Source organism: Lampetra fluviatilis, chromosome 15 (genome assembly GCF_964198595.1).
Source record: "Lampetra fluviatilis chromosome 15, kcLamFluv1.1, whole genome shotgun sequence".
Classification (NCBI taxonomy): domain Eukaryota; kingdom Metazoa; phylum Chordata; class Hyperoartia; order Petromyzontiformes; family Petromyzontidae; genus Lampetra; species Lampetra fluviatilis.
The window spans coordinates 12,979,897-13,003,277 of NC_136289.1; the positions used below are offsets into that span (position 1 = coordinate 12,979,897).

General features: G+C 48.6%; 1 protein-coding gene across 1 annotated transcript in view; it reads right to left on the reverse strand.

Annotated features, from left to right (window-relative positions):
• LOC144936242 (uncharacterized) overlaps positions 1-23,146 on the reverse strand; it is a 30,370-nt gene extending 7,224 nt beyond the window's left edge. The window contains exons 1-4 of the mRNA XM_078863271.1: positions 22,863-23,146; positions 12,270-12,326; positions 3,948-4,145; positions 1,002-1,124 (exon numbers count right to left, since the gene is read on the reverse strand). Coding sequence (XP_078719397.1) covers positions 1,002-1,124; positions 3,948-4,145; positions 12,270-12,326; positions 22,863-22,929 — 445 coding nt within the window. The 5' untranslated portion in view covers positions 22,930-23,146. The remainder of the gene's footprint in view (positions 1-1,001; positions 1,125-3,947; positions 4,146-12,269; positions 12,327-22,862) is intronic.
• Positions 23,147-23,381: the final 235 nt, after the last annotated feature.

Below are 23,381 nucleotides of genomic sequence, written 5' to 3' on the forward strand. Positions count from 1 at the left end.
AGTGAGGCTCAGCTCGACTGCGAATTAATATGGGGGGATGAAAACAAAATTAATGCGCCGTGTAATGATTATAAATAAATCACTGTCAAAATGCCAAACAGGCCAGCAGCAACCAGCACTATTGAAGGTGCATTAGATACGAGTCGGCAACGTTTCCTTGAATTGGGCAAGGTTACAGAAACTTGTTGACGGGGGAATTCCAAAGTCGAACCGTGTGACCTGCAATACGGTGGTTGAATTGAGTACTAGAGGTGAGGCGAAACAGATGAGAGAGTGAATCTGTGAACTACCCTCTCATCTCAATGTACCCCCGTCCAACCCACCCTCCCAGCTCTCTCCTCTCATCTCTCTCTACTGCCCTCAACGTCCACGCTCAAGACCTCTACTCGTTTTCTCTGCCTATGACGAACTCAAACCTTCCGTCTAGAACGTAAAAACATGCGCATTGGTTCAACCCAAGAGGTGGTGGAGCCTGTACCGACAGTCCCGCGTCAAGGGATTAATTTCTGCCGGGTCTCTCCAGGTCCACAACTCGGATATTGATCCACACCCGGCGCACCACACCCAGTATACCTCTCACGATGGCCGTGGCTGTGACCTACAGTCGCGTGCCTACTCCTGGCGCCACCGGCATCGCGGGAAACATTGAGTGACAAATGAAGCAGGCGCCACCGTGGAACGGCTCGGGCGTCGCGCGTCAACCCCGGAGGGCGCCGTACGTCGTGGGGTCTGTGGCTACCCCCCCCCTCACCACCCTCGCAATGCTCCCCATGCCCCCAGCCTCGTACACGCGCACCACTCCCCACGCGCGCGGGGGTAAAACGTGATCCGCGGCGGGCCTGAAAGACTAAATTGTGTTCGCCGTCCTCCAATTTTTTTACGCAACGGTGGCACTTGTTATTTTTTGAGAACTTGCAACGAACACATTTTTTTTCAAAATATGAATTTTTTTTACAGATAAAGCGCGAATCGGCGGTCGCCGCCACCACCGCCGCCCTCACCCGTGTCTGGCGACGCCGTGCCCCCCTGCGGTGTCAAGTTGGCCCCGTCTCTGTTCTCCTTGCCAGGTTGCGGCACAGTCGTGACAGCGGGCGCCACTGTGTTCTGCGGGGCCTCCGACGTTTCTGGGTGGTGGGTGGAGATGGGGGTCACGCGAGAGCGCGCAGCGACGCGCCGTCATCTCAACGATCCACTGTGCGGACACCAACGGCATAAAGAAACCCCGCACGCGCGCTGTTTTTTGTTGTCTCCCTGACCGTTGCGAAAAGCCCGCGCGGAGCGGCCGGGGCTCAGCAAGCGGCGCCGAGATGCGGGGCCGGAACTAAACCGCAGTGAGTCGAGAACGAGTCCCGCGGCCGGGTGGCGCAGAGGTCAGCGCACTGAGTTGGCATCGCTCACATCCCGGGGCTGTGAATCCAAGCAGCTGCCTACGATGAAACTTCATTCTCAAGCATGTGTATATATATGCATGTAAGTTGATGGTGTCAACCCAGTCACCACTTACTGCAGAGGCAAACCTATGGCATTCAATTCGGTTCTGCAATTAATTTGGATACATTCCGGCTCTGCGATTTATAAATATCACGTGGCAAACATGACACTCATATAGAGAGCGGGTGGGAAAGGGCTGCCCTCTGCTGTGTGCACCAAAGGTCAAGTGAAGTGATTTCAGAGTAATCTCTGTGACATCCGCCTCAGTGGGATGTCTCTAACAATGAGGGTTGCATTGCCCCATGAGAGATCCGAATGAACACTGCGTCTCATTACATGGTGCCATTGGTACATTTTTGATAAAATTGGAAACACATTCACACTTGTCAACCCATATGGTTTACACATATATCATTGTACAGGGAAATTGAGTTTTTAGGTCCATACGGCATACAGCCATTTCAATACGGGCACAGAAAAATATCCATTTGTTTGTATTTATATGTTGTGATGGGACTTTGTAGGATGAACGTTGAGATTTATAAGGGGGCACGGGGGTGACCAACACGTGTCTGAATTGGTCTGTAATAAGGTAGGCACTGATAAGGGGTTGACAGTAATGCATATTTATCGAAGAGAGTTGTCTCGCTTTATTGAGCACTGTGCTCAATGAAATCTCAAGTTGGGATCAGTATTCACATTTCCTGCGGTCCTTCGGTTCACGATGCCATCGATTAACGATCCGCCTCCCATAGAGTCCCACTCTTTCTGTTAATGATACATTTTCGATTAACGATGCGTTTACGATATCACGCGGCCGCCAATTACGGCCAATCGGAGCGCTCCCACGTGGACTCGGCAGATCTCAGCCAATCAGCGACGCCCTTTTACGAGGCGTTTTGAGAGCCCAAGGTGAGAATGTTTATTTTCTGTTCTATTCCTGCACCTTTTTATGCTCTATTCATTATTTATCCACGTTTATAGCAATATTAATGCTTTGGCATGTTCTTATAACGTTTATGTATTAGAATTTCGTGTTTAAATAGTACACACTTTGTTTTTAGGGCGAAAAAGGTCAACTTCTGATCGTCTTGGAACAAATGAAGCACTTTAACATGGATTTCCTCGTTTCGATTAACGATAATTTCAACTAACGATGGTCTTCGTGGAACAAATTAATATCGTTAACCGAGGGACCAGTGTATTAGTGCTTAAGAAGTGCAAACGGTGCTGCTTGGCGGCTTTAACGTTCTCAACGTAACCATACAACATCACCGGTGAGGGATTAAGGACAGTGGCAGTGGGACAACGACAAGCGTGCTCCGATCAAGTCAACAAAGCGGCGTGCGCGCACCCAGGGTCAGCCAGAGTCGTTTCGAACAATCACAACTTCCCAGGAATGTCCGGAAACAAGGTGAGAACAATAAAGTTCACTGTCCGGGCAGACTGGCCTGGCCCAAAGCGTTCTCTTAACCGCTCGTGATGTGGCAAAGAAAAAAAAAGTGCGTAGGCCTCTTAGCAACCACCGGACGACTTTGTGAATGAACTCGAATCGAAGGATTCCATCAGTGAGACACACTTTAGAATGGCTCGTTCGTAACGGCACACACTGTCTTTTTTTCAGTCTTGAAGAAAAGTGTGCACGTTTAAAGATTACCAGTTATTATTAGAAATCAGTTTTTTGTATGTATCGACATATATGAATAGTTTCAACAGCATTTCGTTCTCTTTTGTATCCGGGATATTATTGTGTCAAATTTTATTTAAAAAACATGTTACAAAAAAATATATAAATGTACAATGAAAAGCGTGACAAAAAAAAACTCATAATTGCGCCTGCACTGATTTTGGCATCGGAAAAGTTTCTCACAACTCAGCATAAAAGCATTTAACCTTGGCAGGTGCTGGATTCAAGAAGGACATATGTGCAGTATAAGCATGCACACGCAAGCAAAAGACTCACAAACACACACGGCATGTTAATTAAAAGCAGCCTGGCATTTACTTTGTGCTTTCTGCCAAACAGCCCCCTTTTTGTGCCAAATTGCTAAAAGGCACTACGGCTCGATATTGCACAAGCAGAGATACGTGGGATTGTCTAGAGTTTGTGCGCCTGGGGGTCGTTCGCTGTACATAAATTCCTGTTCCACTCGCAACATCGGAGCCACGCCAGGGCCATGCCAAACCAGGCCATCGTTGTGTCGGGAAGATGTCAGGCTGTTGTTTCCAGCGTAGCAGTTTAACAGTACCATGGACGCACAGTTGACAGGGTGATGCGACGTTGGTCACCTTCCTGACGAGCAATTCGTTTGTCATTAGCCCCTTGGCCCTGCTTGGCCCCGAGGGAGATTAAGAAGTCTTGTTAGGCCAGCGTATCACGGTTTGATCCCGGCTCTGCGCGAAAAACTGCCAGTGGTCAAACTACCCGTACCATGAAGGGCTTGCTGCTGGATCTGCTCAAGCATGCCAGTGGAAAAAGGATGAGAGTTACCGCGATCACAATAAACCTGTCTTACCGCTGGATGGTGGCGGGTCCGCGATGGTCGTGGATTCTGTGCTGGCCTCTGCAGTTTTGCTGACTATGGATTCGGTGGTTGAGGCTTGGGTGACCCCAGACTCCATGGTTGTGGACGTGGAATCAGATTGCTGATTTGTCATCGTCTCGACGGTGGTGGTGGCGGCGGCGCTGGTGGCCACGGGTTCTGAAGTGGTCACTGTTGCAGGGGGAAAAAAACAGAGGGTCGTTTACACACTCGTGGCGTGTACACAAAACAAAGGTCGCATCCAAAGAAAGGTTTACCAAACAGAGATACATCCGTCCGAGAGACACGATTGGAAAACATGGTGCGCCATTGGAGGTAGATCGATATATCAGGAGGGTGAAATCAAGAGGTGGACCAGTGCACCTTCGGAGTGCTTTTGTAAACCTGAACTTGATAATGCAGAGTAACACACCGAATGAGTCTAAGTAAGAACGCATCATGTCAGTGCACACTATACTACCTCCTGCGACATGTTCAGAAACGTGGTCATTATCAAGAAAAAAAATGGAAGGGAAAAACTGAAAAATGCGCAGAGATTTATCTTTGCTTTGTTGCTGTGTTTCATTGTTTTCCTTTTGTCATATGTGGCCCAGGTCACTTGCAAATGAGACTCCTCTGCTGGTCTCAATGAAGTCTCAGCTGGATAAACAAAATCAAACTTGAAACATTGAGAAATGCATGCTTGGAATCCCATTGAAAGAGAGCGGGAAAAAAAGAAATCTATTGATTAGAGAGTGAACAAAAGTTGGAGACATCGTTCTGAATATCAAGAAAACTAGGTGGGCTCTGGTTGGACATCATCCATTTTAACGACAGGGCACCTCACTGAAATGGATCATAGCTGAGACTCCGGCAACCTAAGGCGGAACACACCCAGGAGGATGTCAACCGTGAGAAATTGAGCGATTAGATCAATTCGGGTGCAGGTGTCATAAGAATTACCACATCTCGGAATCATGAGAGGTGGTGAGAACTTGGGTAGGCCTTCATCCAGCAGTGGAGGATCGATCATGGCTCACGACGCCGGCGATGATACGGAGACTTTAGAAAGACACGCCGTTGGACGTCGAGCGACATTTATTTATTCGCCAAATGAATCATTCCGTCACCCTGGACTCCCACGTTCCCCTTCAATTTGCCAGTCAGTGCCCGCTCCTCCAGTCGCTCGGCTCCAATTCCACGAAAACAAACTGAGAGCAAAGCCGAACGCTGCGCCGAGACTGCCGCGTTCCCGACATCACGACTCGCCGCTCACCGGGCGGAAGGTGGCGGTGATTCGGACTTGCCACCCGCCCGCCCGCCTGCCCGCTCACTCGACCCAGATGTGCGTTCAATGCACCCCTTTGTGCGGACGCGAAACGGTGATTTGAGCAAAAAAAAACCCGCTCTGGCATGCAGCAACTGGCGCCAGTGTTTAGCAGCAGCAGTGCTGATTAGCAGACCCTTGTTTTTCTCTCCCCTCCCTCTCAACGGCTTAAGCGTTCGCTTGCCCCTCTTGAATAAACTAAACTCAACTAATTTATTGACCAGGTGAAGCCCACTCGCTGAGCTGCGAGCTCTTTTTTTGTCTCATCGACAGTGGCTTATAACCATCATCCGTCATCATCATCATCACACGTGGGAATTTACAGCAGCGGCCAAATATTCTAAACGCGCGTTGTTTCTAAATGGATGGGGAAGCGGGTGGGGGGGGGCAAAACCAGAGGAACCGGAGAAAAATCCACGCGACCACGACAGGGAAAAAAACCGACGGACTTCAAATATCCAGCAGCAGGAGCAGCAGGCATCGTCAGGGTCCGGGACCGAACCCACGACCTCCTGCACGCCAGGCGAGAGAGATGATATCTCGCCAATGAATGCAGTGAACGTTTGTCCTACAGATTGTAAAAAAAAGGTCTCTGGAAAGTGAGACGTACTCTAAGCGTCAATAAGGTGATACAAAACGGTCTAAAAAACAAAGATCCCCCATATAGCCTGAACATACTGATGGGGCAAGTGCTGTTCGCAAACACCTATAACGGTCAGAACGGCTCACGCCCGGCCGCCTTCGTCTCTTCTGTGGTGATGTTTAACACACCACGTACTCATTTTAGGCTGAGTCGACCTAGGGTAGGCCCAGCTCCGGTTCAGATAATCGTGACCGGTGTTGGCTGTGAACGGGAGTCGAACTCAGGTCGCCGTGTTTGTAGTGCAGCGCGCTAACCGCTACACTACCGCTCCCCACGAGACAAAACGGTCACACACGCACACACACGCACACACACGCACACGCACGCACACGCACGCACACACACGCACACACACGCACGCACACACACGCAGCTTCTGGATTATAAGAGGCACCCTCAGCTGTTTCCTTAGAATACCGAGAGGGGTCGGGGGGTGGAGTGTGCCTTCTAATCCTGAGAATGCGGTCGTTGTTATTGGACACCACGATGGTTGTTCATGGAGAACAACCATCGTGGAAGTTGAAATTAATCGAATCTATTCATTTACAGCAACTTGCCAATGCACCGCTGGGCGAAAGCCTCCCTAAAGGGTCGTTTGACCGTACGCTATCCCGCTGGTGAGTGCGGGGTGAGGAAAGGGGTGAGGGGGGGGGGTGACCAGGCCGGGTTATCGCTCGCCGCTGATGGTGTCCCTGGCCCCAACTTGCACTCAGATCCCCAGGTGCGTGGCCGAGTGCATTAACCACTGTGCCACCACTCCACCCCAGCTCACTGCCAGAGGTTTTCTGGGTGGGGGTTCGAGATCTGTTTATAAATTCCAGTTTACTTTGAGAGGATCTCGCAAACAAAATGAGGAAGGGACGTAAGCACTCTTCCTTTACCCTTTTCACTTCCTCATTTAACCCTCAACCCTCGCAGCAAAAAATAAAATCCAAGGAATCCAAAACCTTTACACTTCCTCGCTACCTCCTCCGCGCTCTCGATGGAACTACGATTTTGTTGTTCTCTATCACGTGATTACATTATCTACAGGACTAAAAATTGTTCAGGACTAAAAATTCATACATATGTATACGCATGTAATGAATGTTGAACTACTTTTACACCGTACATCACCAACCGTGCTAATCGGAGTTCTAAAGAAATACGCTTTCAATCTGGATTTAAAAGTGCATAGCTCCCATGTGCAAGACTAGACATGCATGGGCAATGCTAGTCTGTGGACCGTGTAATAAACCACTGTAGTCTGCAGGAGGAAAAGTAAAAGTACACCAACGCTCTCTCTCTCTCTGCTGAAGCCCTCTCATCCTGCTAATCGCAGGTGCGGGGGAAGGACAACAAACTCAACACACAAAAATATAAAGGTGTCTGTGTCTTTAGACAAATATTTAACAATACAATTAGAATCAAAGTATGTTCGTATCTACAGACATGTTTCTATCTGCAGACCACTCACGTGTTGTTCGCTTTGCATAAAGATGCGCGACTCCCATGAAATAATTTTGTCATCGCACGCGAGGTTTTTTCAGGAGGCTCTCGCTGTGCAATTCTTTGTCGAAGTGCCCACGAGACTACCAGCAATCTGGCAGCATTCGCTGAAAAAACAAAGACTCGATTCCACGGAGGAAACTGACTCAAATGTTCCGGGTAGGATGTAACTTCAGGAAGCCGGGGGGACATATATTCAACTGTTTGACAGCAGGAAAGTCAGGTGCCATCACAACACGGCTTGGCAGGGTTGGGGAACATTTTCCTTACTGAGGGCCTGGACAGAAATGCTGTGTGCCTTTTGCGGGCAATTGCACATTGACACACACACACCTCGGTCGCAATGGCCTCTTGTGACAGAAGTGACTGAGCTCACTCAAATTAGACTCGATGTTGTTGCCGGGTTCAACAAAAACAATTCCCACCTCCAGTACCCAATCAGCGCGGCAAAGATGCTTGCGGTGATTGATAATGGAAAAAAAACACAAATGCAGTCTGCGGGAAGTTTCAGAGAGCGGCAGGCCTCGTGTGGCCAAGGGCTGGCCCTATGATTTGAAGTCGCGGGATTGGATGCGGCCTGTGGGCCACGGGTTCCCGACCGCTGCGTGAGGGAGTAAGGACATTGCTTTATTCTCTTTTACATCTTGCCAACGACAGACGGTTCCCGAATGGTAAAGTCAGCAGCCACTTATCCACTCTCTGTTGGGTACGTGTCTGTGGTTTTCACGGTTTTTTGGGGTTTTGCTGAACGTCGTTCGGCATGCTGTCCAAAGTTAATCTCCACGTGCTGGAATCTTTTTCAGATCTCCTGAAGAAACTCAGACGGTGTAAAGAATCTACCAGCACGTGGAGCAAAAAAGTCAGAGACCGTGCCGAACAACATGCGGTTACAACCCCAACAAATCGGATAACTTATGCAAGATTCCCATCAGCGACTGGCTTTTTAAGCTCATGGCATGGAACGCAAGGGCCATGCCTTCAAAACCACAGCGGTGCGCACAATCTGTTGGAATTTCTGTCTCTCTGCTCGCTCTGTCCTCTACTCGCTCGGCCAGTCTCCATGATGCCACGCCAAGGGGACATCGTCAGACGGCGAGGTGAACCTGGTGCCCGGGTCGAGTGTGGAAAATGAGGAGGGAGTGGGCCTGCTACGGATTTGTAAACAGGAATTGATGTCATTGAGATCGGAAATGACACCCCATCTCCCTCAAGATGTTTCTTTTATTTCTTTCGGCAAACGTAAGCGGAGAAAAGATCGCCGTCCCAAACATGGCCATTGTTTACAGGAAACTGGTGGAAAATGAATTCTCGAGTGCAACAGAGTTGAATGGGTGGGACTAGGATGTGCTCTCGATCCCTGAAATAATAATTATTATAATAATATTCCTCTGTTTACTAACCAAAACTCACAACTCAAGACCATGTTTCAGTATTGCCCTGTGTAAATCCGAGCAGTTTGCTTTTACGTACTTTATTGCATCTTGCAAGAAACTGGGCTGTCAGAAAAAAAAAACATATATACGGATGGCTACCGCTCAAAATCCACACACGATCGTCAGACTACTTGGCTTCTGCAAATGGTGGTAGAGCCGCCATTTTATGAGGCAAAATAGATAAGCAGACGGTTTTCCTTCTCGTAAGAATACTCTTCGGGTAATTCGTCAACGCAGCATCCAGAGGTGTGGACTCGAGTCATGTGACTTGGACTCGAGTCATGTGACTTGGACTCGAGTCATGTGACTTGGACTCGAGTCAGACTCGAGTCATGAATTTGATGACTTGCGACTCGACTTGGACTTGCATAACAATGACTTTGTCCCACCTCTGAGATGTGGACTCGAGTCATGTGACTTGGACTCGAGTCAGACTCGAGTCATGAATTTGATGACTTGCGACTCGACTTGGACTTGCATAACAATGACTTTGTCCCACCTCTGAGATGTGGACTCGAGTCATGTGACTTGGACTCGAGTCAGACTCGAGTCATGAATTTGATGACTTGCGACTCGACTTGGACTTGCATAACAATGACTTTGCCCCACCTCTGAGATGTGGACTCGAGTCATGTGACTTGGACTCGAGTCAGACTCGAGTCATGAATTTGATGACTTGCGACTCGACTTGGACTTGCATAACAATGACTTTGTCCCACCTCTGAGATGTGGACTCGAGTCATGTGACTTGGACTCGAGTCAGACTCGAGTCATGAATTTGATGACTTGCGACTCGACTTGGACTTGCATAACAATGACTTTGTCCCACCTCTGAGATGTGGACTCGAGTCATGTGACTTGGACTCGAGTCAGACTCGAGTCATGAATTTGATGACTTGCGACTCGACTTGGACTTGCATAACAATGACTTTGTCCCACCTCTGAGATGTGGACTCGAGTCATGTGACTTGGACTCGAGTCAGACTCGAGTCATGAATTTGATGACTTGCGACTCGACTTGGACTTGCATAACAATGACTTTGTCCCACCTATGAGATGTGGACTCGAGTCATGTGACTTGGACTCGAGTCAGACTCGAGTCATGAATTTGATGACTTGCGACTCGACTTGGACTTGCATAACAATGACTTTGTCCCACCTCTGAGATGTGGACTCGAGTCATGTGACTTGGACTCGAGTCAGACTCGAGTCATGAATTTGATGACTTGCGACTCGACTTGGACTTGCATAACAATGACTTTGTCCCACCTCTGAGGCTGATGTGGACTCGAGTCATGTGACTTGGACTCGAGTCAGACTCGAGTCATGAATTTGATGACTTGCGACTCGACTTGGACTTGCATAACAATGACTTTGTCCCACCTCTGAGATGTGGACTCGAGTCATGTGACTTGGACTCGAGTCAGACTCGAGTCATGAATTTGATGACTTGCGACTCGACTTGGACTTGCATAACAATGACTTTGTCCCACCTCTGAGATCTGGACTCGAGTCATGTGACTTGGACTCGAGTCAGACTCGAGTCATGAATTTGATGACTTGCGACTCGACTTGGACTTGCATAACAATGACTTTGTCCCACCTCTGAGATGTGGACTCGAGTCATGTGACTTGGACTCGAGTCAGACTCGAGTCATGAATTTGATGACTTGCGACTCGACTTGGACTTGCATAACAATGACTTTGTCCCACCTCTGGCAGGATCACAGGCGTGCGCTAACACACCCGGGCACACACAAATCCACAGCCGTATTCTGAATACCAACGCGTTTTAAATGTGACCTGAAACACGATGCATTTGTAATCGCTGACGCCGGCATGAATTATTTCTGTGTGACATTTTTTCAAGATGTATATAATGGTATTGGCCGTACGTTGAAAAGAGGCTTATCATATTTCTATGGACATTAAATGTAAATGTTCACGGGGCTGCCATTGCAAATGCTAGGCCGTAATTAAACACACATCCATCAAACACTTGTATAACGCCAAGTTGCTAGTCCAGGCATATACCATACGACTACGTAATGCGCCGCGTGTGTGCTCAGATACAGCCTGCAATTGAAGATGCTGCAAACGCATCTGTTTAACGCCTGGCACAGTGACACGACGCACAACCCGCACACAGATGTCTTGCGTGAAGAGGGCAAAGGCTGGCGTCTCTGCAGGGCGATTCTCCAATTGCGTTCGCGACTTCGAGTGCCACGCGACGAATTATTCGCGGTCGTTTATTCAGAACGTGCATCTGCGTCTCATGCTGGGGGGCAACGCTCTTCATTATTGTTTTTTTTTACTTGGAACATTTCTTGAGCTAAGTTCTGGGCACGGTTTAGGCCCTGAAGTAAATGTGCACGTCTCTCGGCACACGTGACCGTGGCCGCGAATGTCCAACGCCAAATCAGTTTTTTTTTTATCATTTCTTTTATGCCCCATTATAAATAACATTTTACAGCCTTGGTAATGCTGATATTTTTGGTGTTAAGGCTCTTTCACGCTAATTTCATGGTCGTTTTTGGATGTTTTTGTGCACTATATTCCTGCTTTACTTCTCGCAGGTCACTCTTGCCAATGAGACTCTATCACCGTGTCTTTAAAGATATTCTCACCCCTAATAAAAACGAAATAAGCTTGACTCACCCAAAACAAGAGCCATCAAATATAGACCTTTAAATACATATACGTGAAAATATAAACACAGTGTGACACTTGAAGCTGGTTATAATCACCAGCGAAACGTCGTACTCGAATTGTCAATGTTGTGTGTTTACTCTCCAACACACCGGTGTGCTGAAGTAGTAACTAATTGTCTGGTTTAACGACACATTTATATTTACACGATCTAACCCAACCAAAAGAAACCTTTATTGTCGAATTGATAAATGTTGCTTACAATTACATTCATATCTGATGCACAAATCACCCACATGCACCTGGTTTCAGCATGTCTTAGAAGCTAAGCAGGTTCGGGCCTGGATACTGCTTGGATGGGCGACCACAACACACACCAGCTGGATATGGCACGTGGGGCAAGGTGGTGGGCAGCAGAGGGCAGGGCAGCAAACTCCGACGTTGTGCCGTACTTTCTATGCTCCCTACCCTCACCATCTGGACCGACCCTAAGGAGGCCCTCATCCAGCAGTGGATTGGGCTGCAATCAATATGCTGTCTATTTTGGCTTTTCAACATTTCTGATTTGCTAAAAAAAAACAAATCAATTGCCATATTTGACGACTTGACTACTTGGTTTTGATTGGCTCTGTTGTTTTCGTGGAGGTTTATACATATATATAAAAAGACGTCACACATATACACTATATAACCTAAAAGAAACTGATTATGAATCCTAATATTGGTCGCGAAAGCCGACGTTTAAAAGTGACGTTTGGTTTCACACTTCACGTTACCTATTGTGCTGTCTGAGATGGGCCCGGGTAATGTCGTGGTGTCTTGTGCAGAGGTATCTGCAAGGGAAGAGGCAACGCGCAGACGTCACTCTCGGGCGGTCTCCACACGTGGTCACCGTGCCCCGTGTGAAAGATCCTCAGACCTCTCTGCGTGCGATCGGAAAAACGCACAACTTTGAAACTGAACACAGAATTGAGGCGCAATCGATCAGGCGCACTGGTGACTGCGCAACACAACGACAGCACAACACAACAACAGCGTAACACAACAACAGTGTAACGCAACAACAGCGTAACACAACAACATCACAACACAACAACATCACAACACAACAACAGCGTAACACAACAACATCACAACACAACAACATCACAACACAACAACAGCGTAACACAACAACAGCACAACCCAACAACATCACAACACAACAACAGCGTAACACAACAACAGCGCAACACAACAACATCACAACACAACAACAGCGTAACACATCAACAGCACAACACAATAACAGCACAACACAACAACAGCGCAACACAACAACAGCACAACACAACGACAGCGTATTGTAGTAGGACGAGCGGACTGCACTCAGCTGCCATCCCGGATGCCGTGGAATGGCTCGCAATATTAAACGTGCAACCGTAGCCCTTTAAAGCTTGTTTTCAAATGCCATGTGAAACAAGAAGAAGAAAAATACAAAAAAATAAGACCTGCTCACTTATTTTGACGTATGTATGTGTTGAACAAAACTTCTTGATATATAAGCAGACGCTGTTTGCTATTTATCTGTCCTTAATTTTTTGTTCAAACTCGAAAGAAAAAAACATGTTCGATAGGCTAAACACAGATAGGCGAAGACATTAGTTCAAGCGTTTGCTTCCTAGGGCATAAACTTACATAACCCTACTGACGACGTGTCTCTGAGCACAAATGCGTGTGTGGTGAATTCCTTTGAAATTGTGCCCAAGTCATGAAAGTTAAGTAAAACAAAATGTTAATTAGTAACCTATGCTGATATTTTCTTAGTGAACTGAAGGGTTTTAATTTAGTTTTGTTGGTATTATCCTTTCTCAGCGGACGAATGGAAGCCACCTAAAACCATGCAAATGCAATTATGGATGCACGTGGCTGAAGAGTCCTCACAAGGATGAAACTCTGCACACTGTTGAACTTGCTGTCTTCCTTCTGATACCTAAATGAAGAATGCCGCAATCTTTTTGACGGTCACAAGTCTGTACGCAAAGCATGCTGGGATTTCTGTTAATTAAAAATAAAATGTTAGAACATCATTTGTTTTTGGCAGTCAGAACACATGGGTTTGTTGTTGTTGTTTTCTCTCTCCTGGCTGTCAAATTGCCTCTTGAAGGTGCTTGAATTTGGTCAAATGAAACTTAGCAAACGCAGGTCATCGTAACGTCACTGCTGGCCATGAGTCCACCACATACGCTACTAAGACAATATTTTTCCACGGCCGTGCTGCTGAAAGGCGTGCGTGAATATGCGTGTTGGGACCTACGAAAGAAATCCCTCCCGCTCACAGGGGAGGGCTTCCTGCTTTTACTTTGCGTCTGAGTGGAGTTTTCGATTAAACAAAAAGAAATCCCCAGTTACATTCCGGTGATGACTTGGCCCAGCGGTTCGAATCCAGCAGGCCGGCCTGGTTAATACTGCGGTCGGTGTATCAACCTTGAAACAAATACTCCTACGCGCCGTGTGCTTCGCAGCGGATGATTCAGATCCCGTGATTTTTTTTTCTTTAGTTCACGTGTGTTACCCGCAAATGAAATTTACTTTAATCGAATAAAACCACCAAGCAACACCACACCTTCCGCCTCGCCGCTGGCATGGTTATGACCACATCTGCTGATTGGGTGTCGCTGCTATTTGTTGACTAACATTGGCAGCGTCCAACCGGTCATTTTTGAAGGCGAAGACACGTCAAGAATGCCGGTGTCTTCGTGTCGCTTGCCTTTTGTCGACGGGCTCACCCAAGATGTCGATTATTTAAAGAAACACACGCGCTCCGAAAGAATGTACTGGCGGTATCGCCAACGCCTCTGGGAGTTAGATAGGCGAGTTGGAATAGTTGGCGACAGTTCCTGCCTTTGTTGGATTAGCCGGGGACTCTTCCAGTTTAAATATCCCACACCACACACACACACGCACACAGACACACACACACGTGTGTGTGTCTGTGTGTCTGTGTGTATGTATGACCAAATCGAGCATTGTGTTACTGTGTAGATTTGGATCGTGAGAATAACGCACCGCGTTTACTCTCCAGGGCTTCGCTTGAAGCGCACTGCTTCGGCAAATGCGAAATACGCCATCGTACAGTCACCGCCCGAGGGTTTAATTCCATTTCGTGTTATATTTCTGAATTTAAAATGCATGATTTCACCTGCACTTAATTAACCATTCCCCGGCGGTTAAATCATTTACTTTATTCAACGCAAAGCAAACAGCACCGTGTCTCAAAACCGGATCAACAGTGTAACAGCATAAACAGCTTAACAATTCACATCCACGAGTGAATGAACGCTTAATATTTGGGACGTGTGTCTTATAAGCCTCACAAAAAACTAGGCACAAATCAGTTTTAGTGTCGTTAGAGCGGCAGAACGCCATCAAAATTGGGGAGGTTTTTTTCCACCAAATTTTTTTTGGGGCATTTCTTTGAAGGAGCAGATCCGAGTTGTTGCCATTCGACAGGGATGGTACTATACACGTATGCACGTGTTCAATATTAATCGTAGATTCGGAACACTAATCCTGAAAGCAAATAATTATGCTTCCCGTTTGGAATCTTCCGCAGTAATATGTATGTAAGCCCGTACAGTCAAAAAACAAAACAGCGCCGTCCTGATATCAGCGTTTCGCAGTGTGGGTAATTGCCAATTTGGCAGGGACTAATTTTTCCAAAATATCTCCTTCACTCCACCCCATCCCCCACCCAACCGTGAAACACGATCCAATACCCCCCCACCTTCCCGTCCACCCACCAAAACCCATTTTGCATCCTCCCCCGCGCTGAAGGGCAGCGTCCCTGAATCTTCTTATCTTGCGCCTTTAATTGTCTCGCATCTCCCAGCAGGAATCCCCAACGGAAGACAGAATGCACACAGAGCCATGCAGGAACGGGACGTGTGTATACGTGCGTGTGCGTATGCGTGTACGCACAGTGGTGGTGGAGCGATTAGCGCTACGCTGCGCTACGAACCCGGTGACCCGAGTTCTATTCCCGCTCACGGCCAACACCGGTGACGATTATCTGAACCGGTCCTGGGCCTCCCCTAGGTTGACTCAGCCTCATGTGAGTACCCGGTGCGGTGTGTAAACATCGCCACTGGGGAGACAGAAGCGGTCGGGCGTGGTGCTGGTCACCCACCCCTTCGTGCGCCGTGCCGGTCTTCATAGGTGCTCGCTAACAGCACTTGCCCCAACAGTCCGTTGAGGCTATACGGGGATCGTTGCCTTTGTACGTGTGTAAGTGTGTTCGTGCCCGGGATCCTGGCCACCGCCCTGCCCGCGTCGATCCCACGGGGTTCGCTCTGAGCTCGCAAGCCGGAAAGCCCACAGCTTGTGGGGTTTTAAATAAAGGAGAGTTTGGGAACAAACAAAAATGTGGTGATGCCACGAAACACCGCGAAGTGGTCCCTGCTTCACGCAGAGGCACGTACGGTCTAAGCGTGGAAATAAAAAGAAATGTGCTAGTCCATCAGCCTAGTGGATTTCCAGACCAATTCGTAGCATCCCAGCGGCCGTGTGTCTGTGTCAGTGAGCAAACTGTGGATTGGTTGGGACCGCCCTTCTGGGTCTCATTAGCAGAGTCGAGATTTGTTACAAAAAAAAGACCGAGTGCTGCATCCACAGATGTTATTGCGGAGAGCACTCCATCTAAACTATGGGCCCCTGTTAATAAGACGCGCTTCATAAAGGCAGTGGCTCAGAACGCTCCACAGCAATACAGAACGAGTTTGTTTACAAAAAACAAACAGATTGGGTGTGGCCTTGGGACATTTTGAGTTTACTTCCCAGCAAGAGTCACTCATGGGACCAACAACTTTGAGTGTGGTGCAAAGTCACCATCACCATCATCAGCCATGATCAAGCCACACTGCTAGATGGTCATCTTCATCATGATGGTGAAGTCACTGCTAGATGAAGCTCTCCACAAACTGGTTGCCGTCTCGCTCAGTCACTGGCAGGCGACAATCCATCAAGCTCCTCACAAGCGGCAGTGTCCCAGCAGTTGATGTGGCAAAACTGTCGCTCCTCGTCCTTTGCGTTTCACATCACTCGTTAAGAGTACTCGCTACAGGTCGCCACCAATACTACGACTACTACTACATCTGCAGTTGACTGGCAAAAGGGTCAAGGCGGCCTCTACCCCACCCCAGCCAGCCAGCCACTCGCAACAGCACATGCCTTCGGAGCATGGAATCGGTTGCTTCTTGGGCCAAGAGATGACTTCTCTTGCCAATTCAAGGTCACCAACAAAAGCACTACGTTGTGAGACGTCAACGGGTGGCAGACCTGTGGGGAGACTGGCTCCTGCCATGGGAATGTCGATTTTCCCACCACCGGCACAGAGGCATTGCTGGCCATAATCAAGACCCACCCACCCCACACATACACACACAATGCGCTTTTGACGGTGGTCACAACCACTCTGACAATTTTTCTTGCCTGCCAAAGGAGAATTTCACTTGCCGGAGAAGTTTGTCAATGGAATGCTCTGTTAATCTACATTTCGTGCATTACCCACCACGGTGATTACCATTGCGAAGCGTGTTTTAGATGCGCATTCTTTAGGGGCCCTGCCTGATGAGCGAACTCGCGCGCGTGTTCAGAACATCGCGTGCCACAGAAGCAGGCGGTGGCCTTTTACAATCTCGAGATACATCTCGAGATACTTTTATATCTCGAGATACATGTACATACTTTTATAATCTAGAGATATATGCATAATCTCGAGATACATTTATATCTCGAGATATATTTATATCATGAGGCCTCCTTTGCCAGTAGCTAAATATAATAATCGTTTTTTTTTGCATTCTGACCGCAGGTATTGTGGTTAATGCAAACATGATTCCTTGTAAAAAGGTGTCAGTTTAGTTGCCAGAAAAAAGGGTAAAGAACCCTATTACTATAATACATTTATATCTCGAGATACTTTTATAATCTCGAGATACATCTCGAGATATTTTTTTTCTAATCTCGAGATTCGTTTACAATTTAGAGACTCTTAGATGTTGTCCTTGGACGGTCGTTCTCACGGTACGACGAGACGCAAGCGTCGCTGCGTCGAGGCTGGTGGTGACGGAGGGAGGAGGAGTGGGGGTGGTGTACCGGTGTGGACGTGGGCACTGGAGAGTCACGTTACCAAACAAAGGCGGTGTTGAATTGCAGCGCTGTTTTAATTCGCGCATTGTAGGGACCCTGGGGCTTTTTCGTTCTACGAATCGCGTTATGCAAGCGGTGACGCAGCGGCCCGAGTTCGTTTTCTAACGACGGCCAACATCGGTGGCGAGGGACATCTGGACCTGTTCTGAGCCCCCCCCCACCGCCCTCCCCCAATAAAACCAACCTGCATCCCATGCGCCAGTGCGGTGAAGCAGAGGTTTCAACTCCCCCCCCCTGCCCCAGAGAAACAGGGGTCGGAAACCAAAATAACAAGAAGGGCCATTGTTTTGGAATTGGGTAAAAAAACAACAACTCAACTCAATATTTCAAGAGCCCCAACGCACCACGCGGTGATCGCGAGGCGGTGATGGTCCTTAATAAATGACGTCACGACCCAGTCCCTTAAAGAGCCACGCGCCGCTAGGGAGCCGCGGGTTACCCACCACAGCATTCATCCAGCAGTGGATTTACAAACGGATGTTAATCATTATTTATTATATATGTTACGTAACTGCTCAGAGGCACGCAGATGAAGTTACGAGAGAAGACGCGTGACTAAATTGTTAGTGTAGTCAGTGTGCACGAGGTAACGAGCGAATTCAGAAATACTTTTTTTTTTACGGAACGATTCAGCCACCCCGTGTGTCCGTGGTGCTTCGGAATCGTTCAGAGGACGACATTCCCCGCTGTTCTGAAAATGACGGGAGTTTTTTAAAAATAGCTTTGTTGGGATTATCCTTGACAATCAGCTGTGCTGCAGCGAGGGAATTGCAAGTGTTGCGAGTTTGAGACCTCTGGGTTTCACCGCCATATCACCAAATACCCCTGAATGCCACCTGACCCCATCCAATCTCAGAAGCAAAGCAGCGGATTGCACCCATCTGTGCGGAGCTTTCAGCGCTATCGCCTCATATGCTTGGGTTTTTAATGCCTCTCTGGGTTCCTCCCAAAAAAATAATTCGTAGGACTTAACATAAATCCTAGAGCAGGACCGTTCTGAAAACTATTTTGAAACTCAGCAAGGCTTTCCTCGATAATTAAAGAACATTTTATTGTATTTATTCCGTGTACCCAGACCCAGTGCCTGTCCCCGCTGTCACACTCCACCTACCCCAAAATTCTACTTTCCGGTATACAGTATATTGTTTCGTTATGCCACTCGATGCTCAGGCTCCTGAAGGAGCTCCAGTGCATTGAGGCTAGCAGAGGGCCATACGGGCCAACCGCGAAATCCTTCCTACGGTGCAGACCCAACTCTCCAACTTCGTATTCAAGCGTCTTTGTCGTCAGTCTAACCAAAAATAAAAAGAGCTCTAAACTAAACGCTTTTTTTTATTTTACCCGCTAAGGCCCACTGAGTTATATAGCTTTTCTTCGTAAGTGACCTGGCCACACATCATAGCTCAACGAAGTGGTTAATCACGTGGAAATGTACAGCAGTCACATCCTCTAAACGCGTGTTTCTAAATGTGGAGGGGAAAACCAGAGGACCCAGATACAAATCCACGCAACCACGGAGAGAACATTGAAACGCCAAATATACAGCAGGCATCAGGGTCGGGATCGAACCCACGACCCTCCTGGATACCAGCCGAGGCAGTTAACATCTCGCCACCGTAGCGCCCCAAATCTGGGCAGTCACCCTGCCCAGATTTGGATGGGACCCCACATCTCCTACAGCCTGTTACCGCTCGTACATTACATTTGCGATCAATTATCGCAATGGGGGGGGGAGTGTGACCTTAAACATAGCCTGAGCTGACGTGAGACACAGGCTGTGAAACGTTCGGTTACAATAACTGGGCTCGTAAAAACTGACTGGCTCCGACTGCACGCGGAACGTGATGCTAGATAGCGGTAAACCATCCATGACTGCAGCGTTCACGACTCGAACATGTGACCCCTATAGTCGAATACGGAAAAAGGAGAATGTAAACAATGCGAGCAAAACATTACAGGTGGTTTTCCATAACACCAGATATTAATAAACAATACATTGCGTAGGCTAATGCGTATAACAGTGTCATAACGCCAGTGAATTACACAGGAAAGTGCTTGGCTTCTGATATCTCATGAGATCGGGCATATGCAGTATGTTTTATATAAAGACATATGTTGTAATCTACAGAACCATAGATATGCCAGCACTGCTCTGTATATTGCTCTGTATAGTATTTAGCAAATTACTATGAAGATTTGTTTAAAGGTCTAAGCGGAGCGGCAAATCTTTCAACGATTTCCACGCGAAAATTTCAAGTCGGCTCATTGCTTGGGCATGAAGTGCGTCTCAAGGAATTACACAGCGCCCCAGCAAATATAAGAGCCTCATTGTTTTCCACCCTTGAAACTGACGCCTGGCAAGGGGCGTGCGCACACACTCACTCACACACTCACTCACTCACACACGCACTCACACACACACGCACCAACACACTTAGTCACACACTCACTCACACACTTACACACACACTTACACACTCACTTACACACTCACACGCACACTTACTCACACACACACTCACACACGCACTCACACACACACTCACACACACGCACTCACACACACTCTCACACACACGCACTCACACACACACTCACACACACGCACTCACACACACGCACTTACACACTCACACACGCACTCACACACACACTCACACACACACGCACTCACACACACCCTCACTCACACGCACACACACGCACTTACACACACACTCACACACACACGCACTCAGGCATTCACATCTATCACTGCCTTCCCAGCGCACAACAGCTGCGCACAAGCCCGTCTGCATCTTATCCTTCAGAAGGGCTTTGCTGAACATCCTTACATGACACACATTTGACAAGATACATCTCGCTAGACATTACCCACACCCTTCGTTATTAACCATCCGGGCCTTTCATCAACGCACTGCTGGATGAAGGCCGCCTCCTCCTCGTATGGTGCATGGAATTTCTCTTTCCTCCCTCCGTATCTGTGGAATTCCCTCCCAACGTCTATTTTATCCGCGTTTTGATAACTTTGATCGATTCAAGAAACGTTTTCCACACTTCTCTATTGGATCTGTGCTCAGCAACCGGGGTTTGTTTGATGTCGCGTGAGTTCGTGAGCAGGGCTGCTCGACCACATGCGTGGTACAGGTTCCACTTCCGATTGGCTACGTAGGGTGCGAAAGAAGTTCAGCACACAGATACATTGGCTGTGGCGACAGACCCAACAGGAGGAGGCTGCGCGTGACACAGCATGAGGTCTGACCAAAGCTCTCCAGCCGAGTGCGATTATTGAGCGATGGATGTAGGAAGTCCATCGAGGAAATGTGTTTAGTTTGCTTTATGCAATATTTTAGGCACAGGGCGGAGCGGTGGTGCAGTGGTTTGCGCATTACACGAGCCACCTGAGTTCAATTTACAGCCGCTGCTCACACACCAGTGGCGGGGTGATGACTGACCCTGTGAATGCACGGACGCATCTTTGAAGCCCTTTCGCACCGTGCGTAGCAAACCGCGCTAATCGGAGGTGCCGGTCCTGAACAGGTCCTGAGCACCGCCCTCCCCCACTCCACCACACTCACCAACCCGCACTGACCACTGCTGTGAAGTATGGTCACATAATTCCCATGACCACAAAGCGTGGCGGGGGGGGGACATTCATCCAGCAGTAAATTTTACTCTACATTCGATGACGCGCACGAAGTTTAGTAAGAGCGAAGCTTCAAACTCCACGGCTGACATTGATGTCTTTCTCTCTCTCTGTCCTCCTCACCAATAATCGTGGATGTTCTCTAAATGTAAAACGTTGTGCGGCATTGTGACAGCCAGTGGATCACGTGATGATGGCGCACTGGCGTTGAAGGCACGGAGAGAGCGAGAATGTGACAAGAGAGAACGCTCGGCTAACACAACAACAACACAACAATACCACAACAATACAACACAACAATACAATAAAACACAACAATAAACACAACAATACAACACAACAACAAAACAACAATATAACACAACAACAATACAACACAACAACAATACAACACAACAACAAAACAACAACAATACACAACACAATACAACACAACAACACAACAACACAACACAACAACACAACAATACAACACAACAATACAGCAACTACACGTCTTTTAATTTTCACTTACACACACAAACTGCGGAACGGGTTAATTTTTTATTCTAATTATTTTACCCCTTAGGGGCAGTGTCGGCCTCGCGTTTGTAAAATATTCACGCCGACACGGGACACACCCGTCCCCTATTGTCATCATCATCATCAGGCGAACCGAGTGATTCGCCTCCCGTGGAGTGCGACGTTCAAGCCCGTTAAATAGCGGTCTGCCTGACGCAACGCAGACGGTCAGATTGTAATAAACTTGTACGAATCATCGAAACTCATCTATATCACTTGCGCACGTGATGCGATTCTCTGGCTCGCCCTCCTCCCAGCCATCCGTTCTGTCGACTCCCCTCTGCCCCTGGACATCTCCCGGTTCAAGACTTTGCTCTGCACCGGGGTCTAAACACGCGCTCGCATGTCCAGACGCTCCAAACCTCCGAATTGTATACGCGGTTATTATTACAAGCACGTCCCCGTTGAATGTAATCGGCAAAAGACCAGTTGCTTTGCTCGAAGCGGCGAGACACTACCGGGGCCACTCCCTTGATGTGGAACTGCACCGAAGCACAGTCATTAACTTCATTAGCAGCGCTGCACGTCCGACCCGACGTTTCGGGCAATGATCCTGACCTTTGCTCCGAAGGAAAGAAAAGAGTCGCCCATTGCCCGTGTGCCTGTGAGTCCGATTCCCGCTCACGGCCAACACCGGTGACGATGATCTGAACCGGTCCTGGGCCTCACCTAGGTCGACTCAGCCTCAAATGAGTCCCCGGTGCGGTGTGTAAAAATATCGCCACCGAGGAGACAAAGGCGGCCGGGCGTGGTCCCGACCACCCACCCCCTCTTGCACCGCGCCGGCTTTCACGGGTGCTCGCTAACAGCCCTTGCCCCAAACAGTCTGTTAAGGCTACACGGGGGATCTTTGTCTTGTAAATGGTCAATGACTTGGGGATCTCCAGCACGTCGCCTCTTGGTGCGCGTGCGTGCGCGCGTGTACCCCCGTGCGCGCGCGCGCGTGTACCGACTCGGCGCCGTCGACACGTACCTGACGTGCAGCACGCCAGCGCTACCAGAGCGATGCACACGACGGCGGAGCGCTTGTCGGCCTTCATGATCTCGAGCTGCGAGGAGGTGGGCGGAATGGGATGCGGTTGACGTTTGCCGAGTTGCTTCGCTGCTGCTGCTGCTTTAATGCTCGCGCTCCTACCACCACCACCCCTCTTTGTCTTCAAACTTTTGGGCGCGCGGTGACACTCTGCCTGCCTTCTCTCTCCTCCCCACGTGTGTGTGTGTGAGAGCTCAGTTAGTGGAGGAGTTGCCACCCCTGTAGACTCCCCCCCCCCACACTGCCGTGCGTGAGGGGTGGGGGTGGTGGTTGACTCCCACTCGTACGTCGGGACAGCAGACCCGTGGGCGTGCGTGAGCGATGTGGCATGAGACGCGCTCCGCCTGTGCTCTCCTTTCGTACGACTACAATGCCACGTCTCAGGTGGCCGAGCCCAGACTAACGGCGTCAGGAGAAGCGCGCGGAGTGTGGAGCGCTGTGGCGTCTCCTTCGCATTCG